This window comes from Diuraphis noxia, unplaced genomic scaffold, assembly GCF_037042655.1.
Source record: "Diuraphis noxia isolate RWA-SAM2 unplaced genomic scaffold, SU_Dnox_SAM2 contig0002, whole genome shotgun sequence".
Classification (NCBI taxonomy): Eukaryota; Metazoa; Arthropoda; class Insecta; order Hemiptera; family Aphididae; genus Diuraphis; species Diuraphis noxia.
This window is the reverse complement of record NW_028301712.1, coordinates 85,067,573-85,095,023: the sequence shown is the minus strand read 5'-3', so window position 1 is coordinate 85,095,023 and position 27,451 is coordinate 85,067,573. Positions and strand designations below refer to the sequence as shown.

Here is a 27,451-nt window from a genome sequence, read left to right as displayed (position 1 = left end):
ATTGATAATGTTACAGTAGAACCACATAGTAGTGATTAACTATTTAACAATCTTTTATTGTTTTTTTTTTTAAGTAAAAATAATAATTTTAATTTCAATAAGGTTAAAATATTAGAGAACCAGATATATACATTTAAGAAAGTTAAAAATAATTAAAGGCAATGTATTTTTATTATTTATAAATGTGACCTCATTACGATTTATTTGAATGTTGGTCACTCTTTATATTTTACATTACATTTAACTGAACCACTACAACTTAATATATCGTAAACAAATAATATGTAGGCAGGACGTATCCCTCCATACACCGACATAGGTAGGCAGTAGGCACATACTGTGCACACATCCTTTTCTGATGTTAGGTCTTTCAGCTCTACTCCATAATAACATAGAAAATTGGGTCTGATTTCGTTCGTGTCATAAATGTCAATAAGATAGGAACTATTTTTATTTTTGTGACTGTGATTTAATTTTTTGTAAATTAATTGTCTTGTGAATGTGAAATGACGATCTCTTTCATGAACTACTGAAAACGATTTTGAGCGGATTATTGTTTATTATTTTCTTCCATCAACAAACATGGCGTAAGTATAACTTTAATAGTGTGTGTTGGTGTTTACATTAATTCATTGTTTTTTTTTTACTTGTTTTTTGAAGAGTTGACAGTATGTCGGATGATTCTTCTGTAGACTCTGTAAAAGTAGTCGATAATAGCCGATTAGATAAGAAAAAAAAGAAAAAGAAACACAAGCATAGAAGTGAACGGTAAGTGTAGTATTAACATATTTATGATTTACTTGTTATAACATTTATTAATTATTTATAACATCTAATATAACTATACCTTTACATATAAGATACCTGTATACCGATTATTAGCATATTTGACCACATGGTCTTAAGTATATTATTTATTAATTATTTTCTTAGCTAATGGGCTGATATTCAATTATTTCTAGAAAACATAAAAAAACGAAGAAAGAAAATGGGGAAACCAAATTGAAGGATAAGAAAAAATCGAATGGCGACCATATTCAGAATGGTAAACAAAAAAGACCTCCATCTCCTCCACCACCTGACAATAGTAAAAAGAAAAAAACTGAAGGACCCATAATAACAGAAATTAATTTAGATGAAGAAGAAATGAATTTAGAAGAACTAATTAAGCAAAAGGTATTTTTCAGATCTTTTAGTGTTAAAATACAATGAATTAAGTGCATATGTTTGCAGTTAATTATTGATATTTTTAATTAGATATTTAAAAGATATATATATTAATTTACCTTCCTTATCATTATTCAAAAATTTTAAGAGTGACATAATTTTTAATTTGTATTACATTTTTATACATTAAAAAATTATTATTATCTATGTAGGTATTCAAAATGTAGATGCATGAGGCTCTTTATTTTTAAACTTAGGTTTCTTTTATAATTACAAATTTTTTTGTTAGTTCATTGTCAAAATGTGCATTAATTATATATGATATATTTAATTAAAGCTATCTCACTTAAATTAATTAAGTTTAATTAAATTAATATGCTGGATCTTAAGAAATATACCAATGTTTGTAGTTTTAAGTTCTGGTTATGTGTATTCAAATGATTTAAGATCAATTTTTCCATTCTTCACTAATATTTAATAAATATTTATAATAAAAAATATTAAAATCAATATTAATAGTAGGTATAGCATAATATGAAGAATTTACCTTTGTATATAAACATAATTGGGGATAGTAGTAAAAATATATTATAATATATTTTTATAACTTAATTATGTCATACTTTATTTTACATTTATATAATAGACTTACATAGTTACATTTTGTTAAACTAATGATTAATTAAAAAGATTTTTTTTCAGGTTAAGTCGAACTATTTTGTATGTCATTTTTAAGTATTACTTCAACTAAAATTAATTTAATTACCTATTCAAATTTAATATTGTTAATTAATTAATATATTTTTGTGGTAGTAGTAGATTTAATACATAGACCAATGAACTTATTGAATTAAAATGAGGAGTTAAATTATTGTTATCTACTTGAAATTTTAATGTACATTTTCCTAAAATAATATATAATATAGGTTAAGTATTTGATTTATATTTGAATCTTTCAATACATTAAGAATTTAATAACAAATAATCATACAAAAACAAATTCTAAATAATACATTCCATATAAAATATAGCCCTAATGATTTCAGAATAATTATCTACTACCTATATACCTAGTATTGAATATTTTTAGTTTATTATTTTGAATATTTAAAAATTGTATAATTGAAAAATATTTTAAAGATTATCATTATTTCTAGGCTTTACTTCAAGCCAGATTAGGAGCTTATTTATCAGAGTCAGAAGAAGGTGATAAAACCAATAAAAAAAAAAAGCCAACTGCTAAAAAATCAGTTGAAACTATTAATCTAATTGATGACGAATCAGATGAAGAATACAAAAATAAGAATTGTGAACGGTATAGTTATTCTTATGATTAATTGTAAAAATTATTTAATACTAGGTGCATTTAATTTATTAGATAAAAGATGTTTTTCTTTTTTTAATAGTGTAAAAAGTCCATTAAAACGTTATCATGGTTCCAGTCAAGAAATTAAGAAAACAAGAGATAGAAGTGTAAGTAAAGAATTAACTCATTCAAAGTCAGATCGCATAAGAAAAGAAAGAGAAAGAGATCGTGAAAAGGAATATGAAAGGTGTCGAGATAAAGATAAGGATAGACAAAGAAAAATCAAACATTTAGAAGATGAAAAGCGACGTGAAATTAGACGAAAAGAAGAGGAAATTAAAAAAAGAGAAGACGAGTTAAGGAGACGTGAACAAAGACGACGTGATGAAGAAATAAAAGAGATAGAAGAAGAAGCAAAAAGACGAGCTGAAGAAGTCAGAAGACGAGAAGAACAGATCAAGCAACGTGAAGATCAATTAAGACGGAGACGAGACCGCATTAAAAGCCCTATACGTAAGCTTTAAACATTGTATAATGATGAGAAAAAAAAATTACAATGTTATTATTTACATTAAAATTTTTTTTTGTCTTACAGCTAATAGAGACCGTGCAAGAAGTCCGAATGGTAAGATGTATACCTAAATATTATTTACAAAGTAAATAAACTATAAGTTAAAATCAATTCTTAACCATTATTTTAATTTTATAGATATTTTGAAATACCTTTATGATGACAATATACTATTTAGCTTAAATATTTTTATTATATTTTTTTTATAGGTTCAAATAGATATCGAGACCGTGATCGAGATCGTGATCGTGATAGAGAAAGAGATAGAGATAGAGATAGAGATAGAGATAGAGATAGGGATAGGGAGAGAGAACGAGATAAGAGATATAATAGAAATTATGATAGGAGATCACATAGTAAAGAACGGTATTCTAGGTAAGCATTAGTTTTAATTATAACTAGTATTAATTTTGTGAGCATGATTTAAATTTAATTAATTACATTTTTAATGGCTATAGATCTCATAGAGGAAAAGATAGAGGAGATAAATATAAAGATAGTTTTTCTGAAGGTCTTAAGCGTGATGACAAGTCATCTTCAGATTCTGAGTAAGTAAATGTTTAGTTTATTATGCTATTATATTTTGCATGTTAGTGTATTACAATGGGTTTAAAATTAATTAAAATAAAAAATGAATAACCTTATATTTTTATCTATTTTTAATCATATACAATCAATTTGTGGGTTTCATAAATTAATGATAGTTTTATATTGTTTAAAAATATGAAATAAATTAATTAATTTATAGCATTGATGTTAATATAAATATCGCGGAAGATGAAAACGAAGAAGAAATTATTGAAAAAAGAAGAAAGCAGAGGGAAGAATTATTAAAGGTAATTTTTGATTATGCTTTAGTATAAAAATTATTTGATCATATCAAATTGCTATTGTTATTTGTTATATAGAGGTTAGGAGCAAATAATAGTAATTTGCATAGTGAAGATTCTATGAATCCTTCTCCACATGGAAGTTATGCAACTGAAACATCTATTCAACACTCTCCTGAACTTCCATCTCCTAAAGAAACTGATAAAATTTTAAATGATTCTGATTCAGCCACAGATAAAGAGACCACAAAGCCTGACCATGTATTAAATCCTGATTTAATTAAAGGCAAATGGGATATGTTTGCAGAAGCTGATTCATTTCACGCTACACAACATGTAATTAATTTAATCATTCAATTATCATTAATTTTTGTATTTAAATTATTCAATTATTATTAATTCTTATTCAGACTCCTCAACCAGATGGTATATCCAATGGAAACAAGAGTGTACCAGAAAATCCTTCTTTAACTGATAATTGGGATGATGCAGAAGGATATTATCGCGTACGAATTGGTGAAACTATGGATTCACGTTACACTGTCTATGGATATACTGGGCAAGGAGTGTTTTCTAATGTTGTTCGTGCCAGAGACGCGGCTCGCGATAATCAAGATGTGGCTGTTAAGATTATACGAAACAATGAAATTATGTAATTAGCTTTAAATGTCGATACATTTTGGATTGATCATTATAATTAATAATTACAAATTCGGTATTTCATTTTAATTTAGGCACAAGACAGGATTGAAAGAATTAGAAATTCTTAAACGATTAAATGATTCTGATCCTGATGATAGGTTTCATTGTCTACGTTTATACCGTCACTTTTTCCACAAGCAACATTTGTGTATGGTTTTTGAACCTCTCAGCATGAATCTTAGAGAGGTAAAGTAATCTATGGTTATAATACTAATTGCGTTTTAACCTTTTTAAATAATTGTTATTGCTCTTTAATTATTATTTTGTTTTTTGAAAAGTCATTTGTTTAATATATATTGATATTTTGTCTAATATTTTAAACTAAAGGTGTTAAAGAAATATGGCAAGGATATTGGGTTGCACATCAAAGCTGTTCGTTCATATAGTCAACAGTTGTTTTTGGCATTGAAATTGATGAAAAAGGCAAATATATTACATGCTGACATCAAGCCAGATAATATTCTAGTAAGTATTTTACTAACTTAAATTTATAATTTAGATTTAAGTTGAGCAAGACGGAATTCCAGGATTTAGTTATTGATTTCTGGCCAATGTCATTGCAAAATTATGATCATAATATTGACATTATTTGCCTTTTGGTAATTAGGTATTACCAAGTCCAGTTCAACTATGATACAACTCCTTGGAAAAATTTATTTGTGTGGTCTGCAGTTCCTGCGAATCTCATACTCCTGGTTATAATAACAAAGAATAAAACGTTTATACTACTTTTTTCATAAATATTTTACTTTTGTTTCAACTCTAGGTGAATGAAAGTAAGTTAGTATTGAAATTGTGTGATTTTGGATCAGCATCACATATATCTGATAATGAAATCACACCATATCTGGTCAGTCGATTTTACCGGTCCCCTGAAATAAGTAAGTTTTTTATCGCTTAATGATAGATTCTTATATACTATCAGTGGTTTCAACATATATGTAAATAATAATGCAATTTATTGTTTAACATAAATTTGAAAATATATTATTATTTTATGTGAGATTTATTGTTAACAATTTTATTAATAAATGGATTATTTGAATGAAATGTAAGAGAGTAGTCTTTGGTTACAAAGTCTAATTAGAGAAACTTCCAAAGTTACAGAACCACTGGCCTATATAGCATATATATTCAAGTTTAAAATGTACATTTTGTTTTTGTTTTAGTTTTAGGTATTCAATGCGAATTTGGCATTGATATGTGGTCTGCTGGCTGTACTATTTATGAACTTTATACCGGAAAAATATTGTTTCCTGGAAAAACTAATAACCAAGTAAATACAATAATAGATTTTGAATAGAAATTTTTATAGATAATGAAAATTTTGATGTAAGCTCTATAAATGTAAACTATTTTTATCATTAGATGTTGAAATTTTTTATGGATTTGAAAGGAAAAATGGCCAACAAAACTATTCGCAAGGGAATGTTCAAAGACCAACATTTTGATAGCAATTGTAATTTTCTGTATCACGAAGTTGACAAAGTCACAGAACGAGTAAGATTTATGTTATTTAAATATACCAGCACATTACATTTTTAAAAGAGAAATATCATAACTTACAATAGTTATAAGTAGAAATGGCAAAATTGATACTTAATTATAATTAATGTATTTAGGAATTCATTATCATAAAAAATATATTATTAATGAAAGGTTAGAACTGTAATAGCTATCGCTGAAGGTTCTAAAAAAAAAAAATGTAAGGTTAGGTTAGTAATAACTTATGGTGTCTCAAACTTATATTATTAGTGATTTTATTCCCAATATATTAATTATATTATTAATATTGATGGCAACTTGATTTTAATACACGCAAAACGGAATTCCAGAATTTTTTTATTAATTTCTGGCCATTGTCTTTGCAAAAATAAATTTATATTATGTACCTATTATTTATATTTTAATAATGGACTATAGTTATTAAAGTTTAGTTTACTATAATACAATTTTACTTTAAATATTAATAATTTGAATGCACATTTAAGTAAATAATATTCTACTATACTAGAGATGAATAGGATGTCAGCACTCCATTTGGTTTCTCTCTCTGGCTTACACTTAACACAGACATAGACAAAACATATTTACGCAGAATCATTTTTCTATGTTTTTAAGGAACCTTAGAGTAAAATCACCCTTTACAAAAAGGATGGAGGATAATATTTTTGAGGGAATAACAACAATTTATCTAAATATTGTCTCAAAACAATTTAATCATTTAAATTGACAACATTTTTTCTTTTAAAAGTCAAATAACAATAAAATATAATATTGATATGTCATCCCCTTAAAAATAGTATTCTTTATCTATTTTTGTTATGGATGATTTTGTTCTAAGATTACTTAAAACATAGAAAAAATGATTCTGTGTAAATGCCTTTTGTCTATGTTGAGGTTGGGCTAGAGAGAGAAAACTAATAGTGCGCTGACATCCTCTTAGTTTGAGTTAATTAAAATTGATCACATTTGTAGGGTTGATAACTATTAATGATAACTTGGATGGCTGTGTAAAAGCATAAAACTTCTTATAGGGTATGATGTGTTAAGTCTAATAATGCTGTTTATAGTTAAATTTAAAATTTATTTTTCAATTACCTACTTATATTTCATTTATGTAAAAAATAAATAAGTTAATTACAGTAATACAATATTGTAGGTATTTAAAGTGCACAATTATCAATAAGTATACAGTGTGAAGTACCTAAATACATACTTTCAAATAAATTTGAAATTTACTAAAAGTATGTATTTACTATCTAGGTACTCTACCTTTGATACTGTTAATAAACGATGGCGGCGCCACGGAAGCAATGCGAAAGCAGATCCCGCGGCGTCGTTGGTTAAAAAAAAAAAAAAAAAAAAGGTACTCTATTACCTTCCGAAAACCCCATTTCAATTCAAGGTCATCCGCCTGAGATATTTAGTGTTACCTTAAATCATGATCATACTGTATACTATTTTCAAGGTAGCAAAATATCATAGCAATAGTCACTGTTTAATTTGTCCAATGTCCATGGTACCATATTGGCTCACATTAAGGTTAAAATTTTTTAGACTAAATCAAAAATTATCGCTAGCTTTATCTGGACCATAAACTATTGCCTATTTTGTTTATTAGGAATAAGAAGTGACTTCTGTACCACATAATTAATTGTTGAACTACAAGCAAAATGGAATTCCAAAATTTATTTTTAAATTTTGACCAATGTTTTTGCGAAAATAATTTATAATATTTTTAACTCATGTTTAATAAACTAATTTTATTAAAACTCTTAAATATTATAAAATATTTTTTACTTGAAATTAAATTGTATATTTTAATATATATTAATGATAAGTATTGGAGATCACAAAATAAATACGCTCAATCTCAAGTTATTATTCTTTCTTTTATAAACTGTTAATTTCTCATGCAATTGTTATGATTTTGAATGAGATAATAGTATTCATGACAATACTGGTGTCATAGAGTTGCACAATGTTACACATCCATATAGTTAATGTACATAGCGTCTTCTACAACCATTATTATAGCTGAACTCTTATAGCATTAAGCATGTTACCCCGTCAGTGTTAGGAACAGATAACAAAAAAATCATCTGGATAAATATAAAGATAATAACACTAAATTTTATGTAAGATACAGATAAAAGATAAACAAATTTAATTCATCTAACAAAAAGATAAAAGATAAAAATATTTTATCCAGATAAATAACAGATAATTATAGAAATTAAAATTAAAACAACTAATTTAAAAAAACATATATAATGTCATGTAAGTACATGCCTATATAATATGTTTATTTTCGACTTAACTTATTATATCATGATGTGTATCACCAAACATTAACTTCAACACTTATAATTATATAAGGAACCAATAAGATCCAAGGGGCTCTAGGGAGTAACAAAGTATAAATAAAAATTTGGGAAGTCACCCTGCTGAAGAAGTTGTCGAGTGGACCAAAAACAAAATTCACATAGTTAATAATATTTTTGGTACAGATCTATCTAATTTTCAGTAAAAAATTTATCTTTTAAATTTATCTAGATAAGTCAAATATTTATCTAAAATAAATACTTAGATAACTTATATTTATTTATCTAGATAAGATAAAAGATAAAATAATTATTATCTGGATAATTTATCTAGATAAGTCCTAACACTGGTTATCGTACAAAAAATAATAATTACACAATAATGAACAAATAAATAAATAAAATTCATTAATTTACTCTAAAATATTATAATTATTACATGGAATCTTAAATAAGCAAGAGACTTACAAGCATTGATGTTGTACAATAATTATACTTTGTAGAGGCACTAGTGTGACACAACTTTTTTTCAATTTTTGATTAGAACATCCAGATCTGTACTCGTTATGCAACCATAGTATCTATATCTGTGACTACCGCTCACCTGTGATCGATGATGTTCATACGGCTGTAACTTTGAAATTAATGATCTGTGTAAATTTTTATTTTGCATCATTGTTGTTTGTGTCAAAAACTATATAAAATAAAATAAAAAATCATAAATTTAGGATGCCTAGTATACTAAAATATATATCCATTTTTGATACATTAATTCGTCATTTAAACTGTAAACTTATGTTTTTTTTTTTAGGAAAAAGTTATAACCATGTCTTCAATAAATCCTAGTCGAGATTTATATACTGAGTTATTGGGAAACCAAAAATTACCAGAGGAGCAAATTCGTAAAGTTGGACAATTGAAGGACTTACTTGATAAAATACTGACTTTGGATTCTTCAAAACGCATTGGCATATCACAGGCTTTGGTACATCCGTTCATATCGGAAAAAAATTGATCAGTGCGCGTAGTTATACTTAGAAAAATTAACTTAAAACACTAATTTTTCTTTTGATTCTGCCGAGTCAAAATATAAAACTTATTAGAAGTTTTCATATTTTAAATTATTTTTCACTTACATTATTTTGTACACAATTATATTTTCTTTTCAACTATAAATATAAATAATTAAATAATTTTACCTCAAATTGGTCGTTTTAAGACCTTTATATTGTAGTTACAAGATGACAAAATATTGTTAATAATAAAATACAGTTTTGAAAAATAGCCTTAACATTTCCATTTTGTAATTTATTTATTCCGTGTGTTGAAATTATTCTGTTCAACAGAGTTCTTTCTATCTAACAGTTTTTGTTTGTTTTACAGAAGGAAAGCTAACTCAAAAAATCATACAACACATAGGAATTGACAAAATCATTTCTCCTCCAATGTTTATTTGGTAATTAAACGATTATCATCAGGAAATCTTAATTTAACGCTTGAATTAGAAAATGTTAACAACACCAACACCTAAGCCAATTAAATTACCTTTAATAGTTTCCTCCTACAATTGTTGGTCTATACTTGGTTAGTTTTGTGGCAGTTCCAGATTTAAATTGAATTTTATTGAACTAAGAACATAATGTTTATGAATGAAATTAATACCATCAATTTAGTATTCATTTTCCCAGATAATTGTTCCAATCATTTTTTTTAGTCAATAAAAAATTTCAATAAAATCTGGAGTTGTCACATATAAGGAATCTCAAAAAACTTTCCCTTAAACTATTTGGATACAGTAATTATCTACAGTTTTAATTTCTATGTAAGTCGTTCATTTTTCAGGGTTACCGAACAGAAAGATATAGAGAGGGGCAAATCAGAATGGCTATTGTATCCATAATTGGTATCCATACAGGTAACAAAATGAAATATTACATTTTAAAAATGGATTGATTAATTTGGAAATTATTTCAAATTCTTTGAATACAGGCTTTTTATTACTTATTAAGAAAACTTCTAATTATTGTAGTGCAATTATTTCATTTTAATTGATTACATATAAACATAAGTAACATTGTTACTTTTAAAATTTTATCCTACCAAGTACCTGTTTTAATAGGTTATTGAATTACCTACATAAAATATTTTGGGTATTACAAAACATACATTTAATTATATTTTTTATTGTGAACATTTATCATTTTACATTTCTAACAGAAAAATGAAATTTTATAATAATGTTTTTTTTTAGAAAATTCTATTGAGAGTTAAAAAGCACATAACTTTGACGAAAAAGAGAAAACATGAGTTAATATTGCAAATGAAAAAGTTTTTTGAAAATCATTAGATACAGAAAAATACTTAATTTTTATAAATTAAATTAAATTTGTAGCTTGATAAACAAAGCCTAAAATGTAAATCAATTTTTTAATTATTATTTGAGAGTAACAGGTTAAGCCTCAATATCAAAAATCATTATTTGTTTATTATAAGGTACCTAGACTTCATATTTAATTTACTACAGGATCTTGAAAAATCTATTAGACATTGTAAGGCCTTAATTATAAAATGCATAACCTGTTAATTTATGACTTTAACTAGTGGACTGTAGGAAATTTTAGTTCTAAGAATATAAATTTGAGTTGTTTAACAAATCTCTTTTTACTTACGCAGCGATTGACTGAGTCGAACGCATACTAACACTAGGACTAGATAGTAGATTGGTTTTATTACACAGCGCTGTTTTCGAAGGATAATACGCGACAATAGGTAAGGTATATTATAGATAATGTATTATACGTGTTAACATAACCCTCATATTATGTTTTCTTATGTTAATATTTTAAAGTATTGCCTGTAGAAAAAAATTACATAGTGGTCATTTATTTTATTTGTCTATTATTATTAAGAGGACGCTACACCCGCATGTGTTGTCTCCGTCTTACACGCGTACTACATAAGTACATAGCAAATTTTCGTTCGCTAGATTCAATAGTGTGTTGTTAGTTTTGATATTAGAGTGAATTGACCATTGACCCATTATCAAACTTTTAGTTAAGAACATTATCTGTGTTCTCATGTTGGTTTTTTACGATATTTTAATTTTTAAATGAGTTATGTGAATTTTCAAATATTCACACTTAACAAGCTCATAACTCATTTAAAAATTAAAATATCGTAAAAATCCAACACGAGAACACAGATAATGTTCTTAACTAAAAGTTTGATAATGGGTCAATTCACTCTAATATCAAAACTAACAGCACACTATTGAATCTAGCGAACGAGAATTTGTTATGTAGTACGCGTGTAAGACGGAGACAACACATGCTGGTGTAGCGTCCTCTTAACGATATTTTTGTAAAATCTTAGAAGAATATTTATAAAATTATTATATTAAGTCTCAAAACCTGCGGGAATTAATCTATTTTGGTAAAAACATAATTTTTTTTAGTAGTTCGTTAAAAGGCCAGTATTTGAACTAATGTAACCCGCTTAATGTTGCAAGTTAGCCATTTTAATAAGAATAAATAATAATTATTCTTGTTTAAAAACATATGTACATGTACCTATGTATTTACATGAAAAAGCTGTTTTAATAGACCCTTGCACCAAACCATAATTGTGGGATACAAATATTTCAAAGTATATAGTACAGTATTTCAAACTGGTCATTTGGCTCATTATTCCTGATTATAAATGTATAATATTCAATGACATATTTTTTAAAAATAATTTTATTATTTATTATTATTTAAAATATATCTTATGAATTTATTAGTTGTTATATTGTGTTCCATAATTAATAGCTGTTGTCTTTATATAACGAACTTTATTTTACCATAATTTAGGTATGAACTAAGAAAAGGTTTTCCCTCATATTTTAGATTTTATATAACATATTATTATCATATATCAGTAACCAATTGAAGTGAAATAAATTAAAAAAAAATAAAACCAATGCGTAGGTATCATTTTAAACTAGTTTTATTTTTTATGTGTGTGACTTTAAAGTCTTGTTATATATAATTGAAAATTGATCATAATAATTTTATTAAAATGTGTTTGTAGCTTATAGGAGTGGAAATATTAAGCCTTAATTATTTCTATAACAACTAAATTGAAAGGATATATTTTAATTTAATTAACAATTAAGAGCAATAATTAAGTTGAAGGTACATCTACTAGCCTAGCTACTTAAACAATAATTGTAATGCTAAAAACGACACTACATTACTGTAATATCAATAGACCTAAAGGTTTAAGAAACATGTAAATTTAAAAAAAAAATTACTTACTAGTTACTAGTCATAAACAAATCATCACTTGAGAAGGCAGGTCTTGATTGTTTATTTACATTTAAAAATATTAAATCATTTTTTTTTTTTTTTTATAATAGATTTTAAACAAAATGTAATTTAAAACTGCATAAAAAAATGATATTGAAGTAATTATTTATAACCTAGGAAATTTGTAAAATCTTAATATATAAACGTTACTAAAAATAAAACAAAATTGGGTAATATAGTATTCTGATAACTTGATCACATTTACGACTTAGACGTTCTATAATATTAATTATTTATGCCTTACGCACTGAGTACGTAGTAATGTCAGTATTACTATATTGAATACTCCGTACTATATTGTCTGTATTGACTAGTAAAATGGTAAAGTACTAACCGGTATCAGGCGTCAATACTCAATACTGGTACCTGCCAACTGGTGAATAACTGAATAGGTTATAGCTATAGACAACTGACAAATATGATTTTATTTATTAATAATTATCATTGAAATATCAACCTGTTGTTTTGTTGATAAAAATAAATGGTTTTTATTTCTGGGAAAAGTTGTAAATATACCAAAACTGAAACTATCTAATGAAGTTAATAATACCCAAGTAATTGAAAAGGGAACGAATTAAAAGACTCGAATACTTGGAATACTTGTCGATTACTACGTTTAGTACGTTTATATTATGAAGGCGTTAAAACGATTTTAAATGCTTAAACTTTATAGTGGCATACTGACTTGTGGAGTTTGTTTTAAATTTTTTTTCTGTTGGAGCTAGAAAGTTAGAGAATTCTTAAAGAAGCAAAATTCGCCAAGCCTCCGAACGTTAAACCAGAATAATGTATGTTAGTGATTATATTAACTGCCTATGTTCCTAAGGCCCGGTTAAGACCAAGAAAAATTTGTCGTCAACATGTTTTTGTCATAGTTGTCGACAAATATTTGTTGCCATTTAAGAGTTGTGGCTGGCAATCAAAAAACATTGTTGACGACAAATTTTGTTTGGGGCTTTAGGTCAATTTTTTGTTTATGGTGTTGATTGTTAATCTAATTTTATATTGTGTTTATTATTTAAGGTTCTTATCACATTTATTTTTATTTTATATATCACAATGTGTTTGAATTATTTAATAAAGAAAAAAAAATATTTCATCTATTTCAGCTTTTATTAATATTAATATTATATTACCTACAATTAAGGTCACTAATAAGTAATAAACAATACTTTATTAAATAAAGTTTATTTACAAATGCAGTGCCGCTTAAACAGAGCAATTAAGTAGGTAGTAAGGACTCTTTTCCCGTTTCCGGACGCATTTATCCAGGTTCTTACAGTTATAGATAATGGTATTATCGATACTCGATTCTATGGAACGAGCCAAATTTTTGTCGTCATATTACGAGACGACGTAGCTCCTAATTCCTATACTACTTACTACTAGTCTACATCGTCTACAATAATTAGTACCCAAGTGTTTTTTGTAACGAGTACTGTATACTCTGTACAGAACTGTTAAAAATATATTAGCCGAAAGTTGCAACTATGAACCCGGTTACGGTAACAGTGGTATAGCTCTGCCGACATTTTTGTTATGTTGAAAAGTTGAAGAACTGCAACGGTAGATGGTGCAGGCGTTATTGCAGTGGTGTCCAACCCGCGGGCCACATATTGTGATCTGCGAAGGTATTCCGTGTGGTCCGTTACACGTTTTTAAATCAAACGATAATTCTGAAAAAAAGTCAAGTTATATTTATTTATTTTTTAATAGTAATGATAAAATAAAATAAATACATAATTATTGGTGGCTCGTTCTAAGATAATTATTTACCAAAATGGTACGCTGAACAAAAAAGGTTGGGCATCACTGCGTTGTTGCTCAGTAAAGTTTGTGTAGTACATTCTGTATAATGTCGTGCTCGGCACCTGTATTGAAATCAAGCTCTACGATTGGTTTATTTGAAAATACCGCCAAATAGCTTACAATAATATCACTATCTTAATAACCAAAATCAGTTAATTTTGTGCCAAATATTTTTAATGACAATTCGAACTATTATTATAAAGTTAATTCACGGAATAGATTTAATCTGTTCCGTGGTTAAATCATTATTATATATTATATAATATATGAGAAGGTAGTAACTAGTAAACTGGAGTTTGTATGTTATATTCAGAAATAATAAATTATATACGATTAAAAAGGTAAATATTATAAAAAATTATAATCATAAGTATGATTTAAATAACAAATATAATTATCTACAAATTACAAATCCACACTAAGAAGTAAGAATTGTATCATTATGTTGTATAATATGTTAAATACATTAATATGTATTATATGTATTATAATTGGATGGTTTACCTTTTGCTTCTAATAATAAACGGTATTATATATCATAATAGATAATGAATGAAATAAAAACTTAGAGGGAAAGGAAGGGGGTTCTGGCGGTTTTGGACCGGGCCCTGGATCATAATACATAATATTATTAACAATATTTTCTAAATCTATAACAAAAATAAAAACTGTACGTAAGTACAGATATTCACGACGAGGAATCATCGATAGACAATATTAGGTCGATATTTCGATAACTGAACGAAATATAATATCATGTATTCACGTGTGCGTTGTATAAGTGTATGACATCAAAATTCCAATATTATCAGTAATTTAAAATTAAATATACAAGATACGGCAACCGGTTTCCTAAACCAGCGTTTCCCAAAGTGTGTTCCGCGGAACCCTAGGGTTCCGTGGGACTATCTCAAGGGTTCCGTCAGATGTATGTGATGTCTGAAACATTTTTTGTAGTACTGTTTTTTTTTTTTAGAAAAAATGGGGTTGAGTTGGAAGTAAAGACACATTAGGGTTCCTCAAAACACAAACTATTTCCTAAGGATTCCGCGATTCTAAAATTTTGGGAACCGCTGTCCTAAACAACGCCATAAATATAAATAATTCGGAAGTGCTAGACTGTTTTAAGTTAAAAAGCCGTGTTTGAAATAAAACTTGGCAAACCGTGGTTATTGTGTTTTTGCTAAGCGCTGGTTATATTTAATTAGCTACAATTGTGGTAATATTGTTTTTTTTTATAAAAACTCATAATTACGCCATTTTTGTTTAGCAAAACCTTGTATAGTAAAATATTAAGCGTAATATAGTGGATTATCTCCTTTTATTTAATCTTAATTTTAATTTATATTTGATTTACAGAATTTTAGTAATATTACTGCATGTATACATATTAATAAAGGTATTAATATATTATATAGGTACCTTAAAAGGCGAGTTCGTTATCGACCAAAATCGTACCCTTCCCTTTTCGGCCGTTTCACGTTTTGACCAAATCTAAAATAGGCAGATTTCCTTATCGACCAAAACAAAAATTTATATAATAAATTTAAAATAATAAAATATTAAATAATGATATACAATTTTATTTTTGTCAATAATTATTATTAGTTCAATATTAATATAAAAATAATATTAATATATTAGAATTTTCTATATTTCATTTTATAATATTTTACTGCAAGTCTCCAATTACAAAACACACATTGACATCATCTCTCAATGGTTCGTCAAATGGAGAATAAAAATAAATGAAACGAAGTCTTCCTTTAATATCTTTTCTCTTAGGCCTCATTACTGTCCTCCAGTTACAATGAATAATATTATGATCCCTCATTCAAACAAAGTTAAATATCTTGGCTTGATATTTGACAGACGACTAACATGGTCAGCTCACCTCAAGAATAAACGCAAAAAGTTGAATTCAAGACTGTACCTACTAAGGCCACTCCTGCGCTCAAACCTAACATTAAACATTAAAATATTATTTTACAAAACTCTCATACAACCACTTTGGGCATACGGGGTGGTAGTATGGGGGTCTGCCAAAAAATCAAACAAGAGAACCATCCAAGCCTTCTAAAATATCTGCTGTCGTCTAATTACAGGTGCACCTTGGTATTCTCCAATAACATTATAAACTCTGATCTCAAAATCCGCTCTGTGAACGATACAGCCACTCTATATTACAAACGCTTCCATGCAAAACTTCAATCCAACCCCAACCAGCTCATCAAGGACCTTGCTACACCAGCACTTCCCGGAAATCCAACCAACCTAACCTAACCTAACCAGACGACTCAAGCGGAACTGGTGCCGCAACTTAAAAATTTTATAAATTGCTTAAATTAAATGTCATTGTAATAAATTGTAAATATTATTGTAAAGCCACTAGGTGTCTCTAATGAGAGATTTCCTAACATGTTATCTTTAGTTTTTCTTTCTTTTCACCATAATTATTATTTATTACTTATTGTACATCCCTGTATAGATCGTAATATTTCACAATAAAGTCATATTTAAAAAAAAAAAATAATAATAATTTATACAACTTATAAAAAATAATTTTAATATATAGATATCCTTATATTTGAAATAACTTTATATATTTTATTTTAAATTTATTATATCATTTTTTGTTTTGGTCGAAAAGAGAAGGGTACGTTTTTGGTCAAAAACGGCCATGCCCACCTAAAGTACACCTATTTTAATGTATCCACTTCTGCTTTCTGGACTACTGTAATTGGTCGTAAGGTCTAAAAATCCAAGAAATCAAAAATTATTAACGATATACAATAATATTACTAATATTAGAGAAAACTAAGCAATACCTTAGATTGAGAAAAAAAATAATAAAAAAATACCAAATAATTCATTGTATATCTGTAGGTTGTGGATATGACTATGATGGCTCAGCAATATATAATAATGTACAACAGTATCCAACCCACGACCCTCTAAGGCTTTTTTTTGGTATTCCTTTAAAGACATAAATATTTAATAATTTTAGTGTTATAAGTGGGATGAATTTAAAAAAAAACAGTGGAAGATGATTCGGCGGCAGTAATAATCTATGCGTATTCTATAATAATATGTTTATAATAAAATAAAATACGAATAAAAATAATTTTTTTGATCATAAACGTGTAAACTGACCCGCTAACTCTAAAAGATTAGGTTAGAATAAAAACAAATAATAATAGTAATAATTGTAATTTATATTTAAATATTATTATTTATATAATAATTAGTAATTTAGTAAATAGTAACACAGTATTAACATAGATTTTTGTACTGCACTACTGCGGTAGTACGGTATTTAATTTTAATTTTAATTTTTTTTTTATAATTTGTTATTTGTGGTCGTTAACGTTGCGACAAGTGCGCCTTATCATAAACTAAGATAATGACATAATAATATTTTACTCCCATTATACACGGCAGATGGCGTGTATTTTTTTTTTATCACAGTCAACAAATAAGCAAGCTTATCGTATCGGGGATCATTGTGAATAATGTGATTAATGTGAATTGTTGGTGTTTATTTGTTATTTGTTACATTCCATTTGTCCCGTTGTGCCTACATAATTATTTATTACTCTGTGGTTTGTCAATCATCATGATTCCCAAGTCGTAATTCGAATGATTATTATTATCATCAATACTGTTGTTTATTATTCTAAACTCTTTTAAATGTTAACTAGTACACTTAGTTCTCTGTTGTGCAGTGAATTTTAATCATTTTGGTACCAGCAATATTACAAGTAGTTGTCTGTAGTGGACACCAATCGTCGAGGTGAGTGTGTTTTTTTTCCTTCGTTATTGTTGTACGACATTCATGTAACGCCTGTCGCATTTTGCAGATGAATGTCAGGAAGAAAATCTTACCGGTCATATGCTTGATGTCTGCATACGTGCACTGGATCAAGCCTCGTTTGCTGACTGCTTCCGCATCTAAAAGCGGCAAGTCACTACTATTGCACTTGTGTGGCCGTTCCAGGTTTCTCATACCCATGATCGTGTTCACTGCGTTTTGGCTATTTGACGCACAGATGCAGATTGAGGCTTCTGTCAGCCTGACGCTCAGGCGGAATGTACAGATAACTATTGGTACAGCTGAAGAGGAACTAGAAGTGGACATTGAGGACGTTGAGGAGGAGGAGGACAATGATGATGATGATGGTGATGATTCTGCTGATTCTGCTGATGATGATGACAACTTGTTCGCCATTGATTCTTCTATTTCTGATACTAATATCATTGAAGTGGAAGATGTACAAATTGCATTAGAGGAGTATATTCATGATAGTTTTGCGCATAGAAGGTATGCTTTTAGGTGAGTATTCGATAATTTTTATATCTTAATTTCTAGTATAGATTTAAAGATTTTAAATTATATTAATATTTATCATCATATTGCTAAATGTGTTTAAATTTCATATTACCTATTCACTAATATTTATCTATAAGTTTATTTTATGCTTAATATGCTTAGACATCAATTTATAATTTTAAGAGAACAAGGAAATTGTCTTGTTAAATTCTCAACATCCAGAAAAATTATTATTTGAAGTAACTAGGTGTTTGAAACATATTTAAAATATAGGTACCATTTATTGTTATATTTAATTGGTTATATATAACTTATAAATAACTAGTTACCTATTTAAAAAATTAAAAAATATAATGATAAATAATAAATGGACGATTTGGTCACTAATTTAATTCTCATTTTTATTGGTGATGGGTATTGTATTGGACTATACAAAATATTTAAATATTATATTATGTATAGCTAGGTGATTAGGTGTAACTTTATATTAAATAGTGGTTTATTATTTTGAGAACAAGCCAAGGTTAAAACATGATTACAAGATACAATATTGAGCATTTTATGAAAACTTAACTATAATGACCCAGTAGTTAAAAAAGACTTTATTCCTAACTTTATTTAAAAAAAAATTAAATGTAAATCTACAAAATACCTATAACTTTTTTATTTCAAGTTCTTGTTCATATTTTTACCCCCTTCTGATACATAATAGATTACCTCTGTGCTATAATTAACTAATTCTTTACACATAACAAGCCAGTGGTAATAATCAAATGTATTTTAATATGTTGGTATACACAATTGTTCATACAGTATCTGTAATGAAAAGAAAAATAAGTTATCTTTGATAAACTAACGCTCAGTTTTTAGTTTTTCTATTCCAGTGACCAGCCCCATGTCTATTTTTGCTGCCTTTTGTTTTAATATAATTTTTCCCGATTTTGGTATTTTTTTTTATAGGTAATATCCATTGTGGGCTTTTTTCGTTCGGCATTGCCTTCAACTGGTAGATCCTTTCATTTTTTCTGTAAAACCCTGCAGCTATCCGCATAATTTGGACAAACGGTTTAATAGAAGATTCGGAATCAGGTATCGTTTTTATCGCTGGAGCGTGTGCTTAGCGTACAAAGTTTTCATTTGCGGTCATAAATACTTTACATTGTATATACAAAAAATACGATATACATATAACTATTGCTACTCTTTGCATATCGACTGTAGCCAATCAAATTTAAAATATCTATTCATGCATTTTGAATAAAAACTTGAAGGAGTATAAAACATAAAGCACGCAACGCTCCAATTTAAAAATGTGATCGCACAAAATACTATAAGTTTCATTTTCTTGATATTGACGTCTGTTAAAAGCACATCTATAATTATTATAATCATAATTCATAATTATCGGTATCGTAGTCGTTTATTTGTTATACTTGACTTTGCATATTATCTGAAAATTCTGAAATGTGTTTTATGCTTATTGCGTGAGCGTGTGTATCTATACTTATTGCTTATATTTTAAATTGTTTTGCTAAATGGGCTATACAAATGATTACTCAACAAACTGCTTGACTGATGAGGATTGTATACGTTACGAGTTTCCGAATTTACCTCCGATCATTTGAGTTGGTGTTTAGTAATTTTGATGTACCTATTTTAATTGTTTTGTTCTTTAAAAATGGTATAAATAACTATAGTCACCATATTACCATTCATAAATGATCAATCAGTGTTAATTAACGCCAGAGTAGGTAATTTTATTATGAAAAATGAACACATTATCATATTACAATGATTTTTTCATCTAAATCTTAAAACTATAATATGTGGAGTAACTAGAGAGATATCATTTAATGCCATAATTGCTTAATTTGTTTTATACATTGGCTATATAAAAAATATCTAAAACAATTCTATAGTTTAGGTCGAAATACAATTAAGTACCTATAATAACTATAGAGTGTAAATATTAAAATAATTGTCTGAGAAGTAGATTGGTACTTTTAAATCTTCTAGTCAAATTTGCTTCGTTTTTTTGTTTAGTTTATATTATTAGGTTTGTTATTATTATATACATATAGTTTATAATCGTATACCTACCTTGAAATTACAAAGATTAAACAACTGCGAAACGAAAAGAAATAATAATAGTTATGAGTATGACTCATGTCCATGAGTAAATAAAATATTTTATTATTTAAACTAACTATTGAGTTGTTAAAAATTGAGGACCTTGTAAGGGATTTGAGTCAATCCGCGTTCGAAAAATTAATATAGGTGAAGTGAAGAGTAGAATCCTAAATATATTAAGATTTATTATTTAGATAACTATTTTTTTTAATAACTGGCAATTTCCAAGACCTATTTAGAAATTTAAATCGATGAATAATTTGTTTATCTTTATAAATATTTGGTTCAGTGTTCTTTACAAGGATTAACAACTATAAGTAATATTGATGTTAAGATAAAATTATAGGGAATTAAATAAAGGTAACTCTCATGGTCGTTTTTTAGATTTTAGGATTTGTAAGGCAGAATATTATTGATATGCCTTTCTACCGCAATCTAAAATTTAACGTTAAAAATATAATTTTTAAATTGTCCGATTAAAATTGAAATGTCGTGAAATTCAATGTATATGAATACAAAAAATAATATTCTTACCATTATGGTTTATTATAATAGATCGATTTACTCTAGTTTTTTAATTAGGAAATAAACATGAATTTCTGAACATAAATTTGCCATGTTATGCATTCGTTAGATGAAGACAATAAATGCGAGTGTAGGCTCTTCTTAATCTAGAAGCGATAAATTGATATTATTCAACATTATTTCATAACATGTATATGTTTTCAATGATTTAAAGATTTAAAAAAGATTCACCTAGGTAGGTACATCAGTGCATGTAAATATGTAGGCAATACAATTTACCTGTTATTATTTCAAGCGCTAGGCTCTGGATGCATCTTACAAACTATAGATCGGTGTTTGTCAATTGCGCCAATTTTTCTAGACTACCTGAAATCTATACATCTTTTGAGCTGGTGGATTTATCCCAAACTAAAAAGGTGTACATCTTTTGCGCCAGTAAATTGATCACAGATTAATTAGGTATACACTATACATCGATTGCATCAGGAAAATAGAAATATTTTTAGATAATATGTTATTTTAATAAATTTTAATAAGACGTGTATACGTTACATTATAAGTCATTATCAAAAACTGTAAAAATAGTAAGTTGATGTATTCCCTTCTTGAATCCCAATTTTTTTTTCTACCTGTGATTTCTGGCGCAATTTACATATACTTCTATAGATCAGGCCCACACTAACCTTAATTTTAAGAGCCACAAATTCATGAAACTTTCAAAGTGAGCCAGATTGTTAAGATTGATACCTAGGTATGTTCTTAAAATGAAAACACGTTTTTAATTTTATAACAAATTTAAAGGAACAATCATTTTTTACACTAAACAGAGCATTATTGTTTAGGTAGATACACATTAAAAAATGGAATTTTACTTTTGAGAAGTGCTTTTTATATTATTTGAATTAATTTTACTCTAAGCTTGGCGTCAAGAGCCACATGAGACTCACTCGGGAGTCGCATGCGGCTCGCGAGATTCGTTGTGACTTATGGACAACCCTGCCATAGATATTTATTAAATATGCGTGTAAATGTTGTGGCTATATTTACTTATATTAAACAAAAACAAATAATTATATTATTTGTTGGTAATTAATAGTTAACAATGTTTGTGTTACTGTTACAGGGGTCCACGACCTAATTTTCATCGCAATCACCATCAGCAGTAGGATCAACTATAATTTTGAAAGAAAGAACTTTTTTTCCCCATCCAAAATAATTAAATACCTATGTCTATTTTAGAAAGCCATAAATAACTACTCCAAAAGTAATTTATTTTTTTTATGTTTTATAAGGTACCTATAAGTACCATCATTTTAGAGTTTACACTCTAGTACATGGTTGTGTGTACTTACATATTTGACTGTTATTGACACAATCCATATTATTAAATATGTATATTATATACTCATGTAGTCATGTAGTTATCTAATATTATTCATTAAATGTAGTAACCAATTTGAACCACATATTATACCGGTGGTCTCGTTTACAATGTTTAAAAATTATTTGACTTTCGCCAAAAGATAAAAATGATCAGTAAATACACCATGGTGAGAAAATGCTTGGGTACAAGGTATTTTTTTTTTTTGCTTCAGTAACTGATCAAACATCTCCGTTCTTATTCTCCGAATCGTGTTACACCAGACCACGATTGATTAATTTTTTATTATTTTGTTCGTAACGTTATATAGTAATTATAAGTAGGTATAGACGTACACACATATTATAAATTATAATATTATACGTTATTACGATAATGTTTATTATAGAATTGGTACGTACATTTGATAATATCCTTAACGAGTATGATGATTTCACAATAAATAACAAATTACAAATTGTTAGATTTTGAGCACTTACATTTTAAAGATTATTCATTTTCTATCGGTATAATAGGTGGTTCAAGACATGTTTTAATATTGAATGTGAGTGAACATGCATCAAAAATAAATGAGAAGACTGATGTAAAAACTATTATTTGGCAGTATTTGAGATTTCTAATGATTCATTTTTATCCAATGAAAATATAATTAATTTTGTATAGCATTGGAAATATTACTCATTAAATAATGTTATACAATATGTATAATGTGTGTATGTTTATATATATATATATATATATATTAGGTACGTATGTATGATATTTATAGTATAAGATTATTATATTATTATATTAAAAAAAATTTTTATTGTATACAATCGCGTTTTTATTTACATCAACAAAACGAATACGTACTTGAAAATGTTTTTTGAATTATGATTAATACGTACATCATACGTTTAGATACATTCTAAGGTGTTGGTATTTTAAAAAATATCTTATGATTTAACATGAAAGCAACAAAGTGGTAATATAATAATTTGACTTACAATAGTAACTTATTATAATCTCATTAATTTTAACATACTTATTTTACATCTATAATATTACGATATATATAGTATATATAATATTGTATTTTGACTACGTTTATGTATAGTAACATGCAATATTGGTTTTCATTTTGTATTGAGCTCCGTGTTTGATATACGTTCTCGTGTCACTCGGATCTGAAACAGAATGATCAAACACATCTTAATAAATACCAATTTATCAATATTAATTATTAATTAACTATTTGATATCCAATATTGCGGTAATTTGATTTTGAGTATGTATGTTAATTATTTTTTTAATTCCAAATGCTATAATAATGATAACGTTTTCTATGTATAATGTTAAATGATAAGTGTTATATTTTGATATATTAAATTAAAAACCAAATAAACGTTTGCATTGTGTTTGTATGTTATTTATCTTAAGCGATCACTTTAACGCAAACAGGTTCATTTTTTTTTATAAATGTCAATTTAAAAATATAAAAAAAGAAACAAAATTCCAAAATGTTTATTTCGTTATTTTCAACAACGGTTTTCACAACAGCTATATTATTTCCGAGCACATCGCGCTTACGTTACTAACAATAAAAGCCACCAACAGAAATAAAAATAAGCTCCGCTGTGTCTATGCGTTGCGTAATCATGATATACGTAAGCTTTGGTCATTAAAACAAAAAAATGATATCGTTAAAAAATTTGCAGTTGTGAACATTCTTACTATATACATTGAACTTTGATTACAAATGGGTAATTTTATACCACAAGTTTGTATGTGACGAGCGTTTTGTCATTAAAATGTTTATATTTCGTTCCAATTTCTCAAGTCCGTATAGCTATTTTATATTGGTCCATTAAAATGAATTTAAAAAAACAAACAGACAAATCGAGTGGAATGATCCAATTACGCGTCGTGTTTGTAGTAATATACTTTAAGACTTATAACTTATTACATAACCTTTTAGCTGTGTTGGACATCAGGTTGTTAATATGTATGTCACTAGCCGACGCGAAAGTTGGAGATTCATTACTACCGCGTCAGGCGTCTCAGTGTCTGACTGTTTTTGTGTAATGTATAACAACTTAAATATTAAAACAAGATAAAACATGATCTTGCTTCATTTAAAAAAAAGTTGTTACCTACAATACTATAATAGATACCTATCACGAAATTATTTAGTTTTTTTTACGCTTAACATCGGATACCAATGAAAATTATAAAAATTTATAAATTATTTTGTTCTTAAAAATCCGTAACATTTTCAATTTAAATACCTAGGTATATACTGCTTCAACATTTTTTTTTTTTTTTGATCGAATTTCACCTGACCGTTGCAGTTACCATGCCAATCAAATAATGATAAACTTTCAATAATGTTCCATCGAATAATCGTTACCTATAGTAAGTTATACCGATTATTTTTTTTTTTAACGTTTTCGCTTAGCCAATACCTTAGTAATAGCGGTGAACCCCATAACATATTATATATTATATTTTATAATACATAATATATCGTACCATGAACTAATGTTTTTCTTTGCGGTGGAGAGTTGAGAAACATATTGTAAATACCTTTTTCATTATTTTTTTGGATACGAAAAAATATCAAAAGTCTGCTAAGATGTATTTACATTTACTACACATAGTACCGTATGCTTAATTCGTATATATAATACTCTATAAAGTATAAATACAAATATGGTCATATATTAATTTCAAATCAATGAAAACATTTTACCTGCAGGCAAAGTAAAATGAAATTACTAGATAAAAAAAAGGACAGAGTTGTTCATAATTTAAGAAAAACACAAAAGAAAACAATCTTGTAGATTGACGATGATAGATATTTAATTTTACGAACGAATTACCTGCAATAAAACACGGAAACAATTTTTGACAGCTCAATTAGGTGTTTGGCTCGTTCATAGGTATTGTTGCTTTTTTAAAAAAAATCACGAAACTAGTCGCGTTTTCATCGATATGTCCCATAACTGGGTTCTTTTCAAAGTCTAACACGTACGTAAACGAAAGCAAACTATTGTGAAATAGGTTATCTGTTAAGAAAACATTATTAAACAGTCGAATGAACACTAACTCGCGTATTAAATGGTGACACCTCTCAAAAGTAAATAACATTGCGCAGCTGCTCGTCTATACCATTCTATCGCATATGACACCAATGTCTCATTTTTAAAATAAAATCAATCCTGCCTCTCATAGTATCATTTAATATTTAAATCTCATTCGACCGAACGAACCTTTACAGCTCACGTTAAATTAGATATTTCCTACGTATAGGTACAGTACAAGCTATTGGTGCTTCTCAATGATCAACCATTTCTATTTTTTTCTATTGTTATCATAATTATTTTTATATTCCTCTGATCAATTAACTTTCACAAATTACAAGCTCGTCACCGATCAGATAGTACGTTGACGATAAAACAATTTTATCATCTCATAAAGACCCAACTAGTATAACTATCCATTGATAATCTACAGGCACATTTAAATAACCTGGACAATTGGTACACAAAATTGCGATTCTAAGTTAATGAAGTTTTACTATCAAAATTCATGTTCGCTTCAAGAATAAATTGTGAAAAATATTTTAAAAACTCCATAAATACCATAAAAAGATTAAAAACAAAAAAATGCAAATTGAAAATATCATTCAACCAATCAGGTTCCGCTTATAACATTTTTCACTTACGAAGCTTTATTTAAGGATATTGGAGAAAAACCAACATTGCACCAAATACCTACCTAGCTCTGCTATATAATTTAGGTGATCAACAGTCGAAAACTGTCCGAAACGTTTTGTGACCGATCGTATAAGTACCGTATAGTGTCGTTTGTATTCATGGTGTAGCATTCAGTGGATCACCTGCGCCCGGCGGCAAGATTTATAGGGGGCGCTGGTTAAATCACGTGATAATAGTGATCTTGTATTAAATTGAAACGTTGAAATATTGTTTTGGCAACATTGTTAGGAGATGGGTTGTATAGGGTGGGGTAGTGGTGTAGGTACGGAAGCACCTACCACCAAAAAGCTATAAACACGCCAATAGGGATAAACTATAAATGTTAATTTTGCGTGTTATTATTGTGCTATGACGTTACACTACCCTATACGAAGGCACCCGAACCATTATTTTGGCCGGGTTATTTAATTATTACAATACGTCTTAAATCGGTTGAATATTAAATGATAGAAAAATACGAAATATTCTACTTCAAATAAATTTACTACTAGCAACGTGCGTTAGCAAGATTTAGTATGCCCAGTTGTTTCGTATTTTGTAACTCACTACTGCAGGGATAAGGTAATAACAATAAGAATTGAAACAATAAATAATACCTAACTACGATAAATAATAGTTGGGCCGTTAATTGTTTCTCGTCCATATTACACAACAAATCGTATTAAATCGGAGCTGCGCCTTAAATTAACAAAATAGTTCTATTATGTATATTGTATATGTATTGAAACTGACATTAACGACGGTTTTCCACTGCCTAACTACC

At 27.5% G+C, this 27,451-nt stretch overlaps 3 protein-coding genes across 3 annotated transcripts in view; 2 read left to right on the top strand and 1 right to left on the bottom strand.

Annotated features, from left to right (window-relative positions):
• The first annotated feature begins 296 nt into the window (after window positions 1–296).
• Prp4k (Pre-mRNA processing factor 4 kinase) lies at window positions 297–9,696 on the top strand. Its single transcript, XM_015512129.2, has 17 exons — window positions 297–587; window positions 661–768; window positions 963–1,176; window positions 2,325–2,482; window positions 2,574–2,986; window positions 3,069–3,098; window positions 3,254–3,419; window positions 3,503–3,592; window positions 3,793–3,880; window positions 3,953–4,210; window positions 4,285–4,526; window positions 4,609–4,762; window positions 4,904–5,041; window positions 5,343–5,457; window positions 5,746–5,852; window positions 5,945–6,076; window positions 9,215–9,696. Exons 1-17 carry the CDS (start codon window positions 583–585, stop codon window positions 9,416–9,418), a joined length of 2,622 nt encoding a protein of 873 aa, XP_015367615.2. The 5' UTR covers window positions 297–582; the 3' UTR covers window positions 9,419–9,696.
• An 8,361-nt stretch (window positions 9,697–18,057) lies between these two features.
• LOC107164341 (uncharacterized) lies at window positions 18,058–24,322 on the top strand. The gene is made up of 3 exons (XM_015512140.2): window positions 18,058–18,354; window positions 18,422–18,894; window positions 22,670–24,322. Exons 2-3 carry the CDS (start codon window positions 18,422–18,424, stop codon window positions 22,710–22,712), a joined length of 516 nt encoding a protein of 171 aa, XP_015367626.1. The 5' UTR covers window positions 18,058–18,354; the 3' UTR covers window positions 22,713–24,322.
• LOC107164331 (allatostatin-A receptor-like) overlaps window positions 22,668–27,451 on the bottom strand; it is a 188,419-nt gene continuing 183,635 nt past the window's right edge. Inside the window, exon 5 of the mRNA XM_089220934.1 lies at window positions 22,668–24,096. The gene's annotated coding sequence lies outside the window, so the exon portion shown is untranslated. The remainder of the gene's footprint in view (window positions 24,097–27,451) is intronic.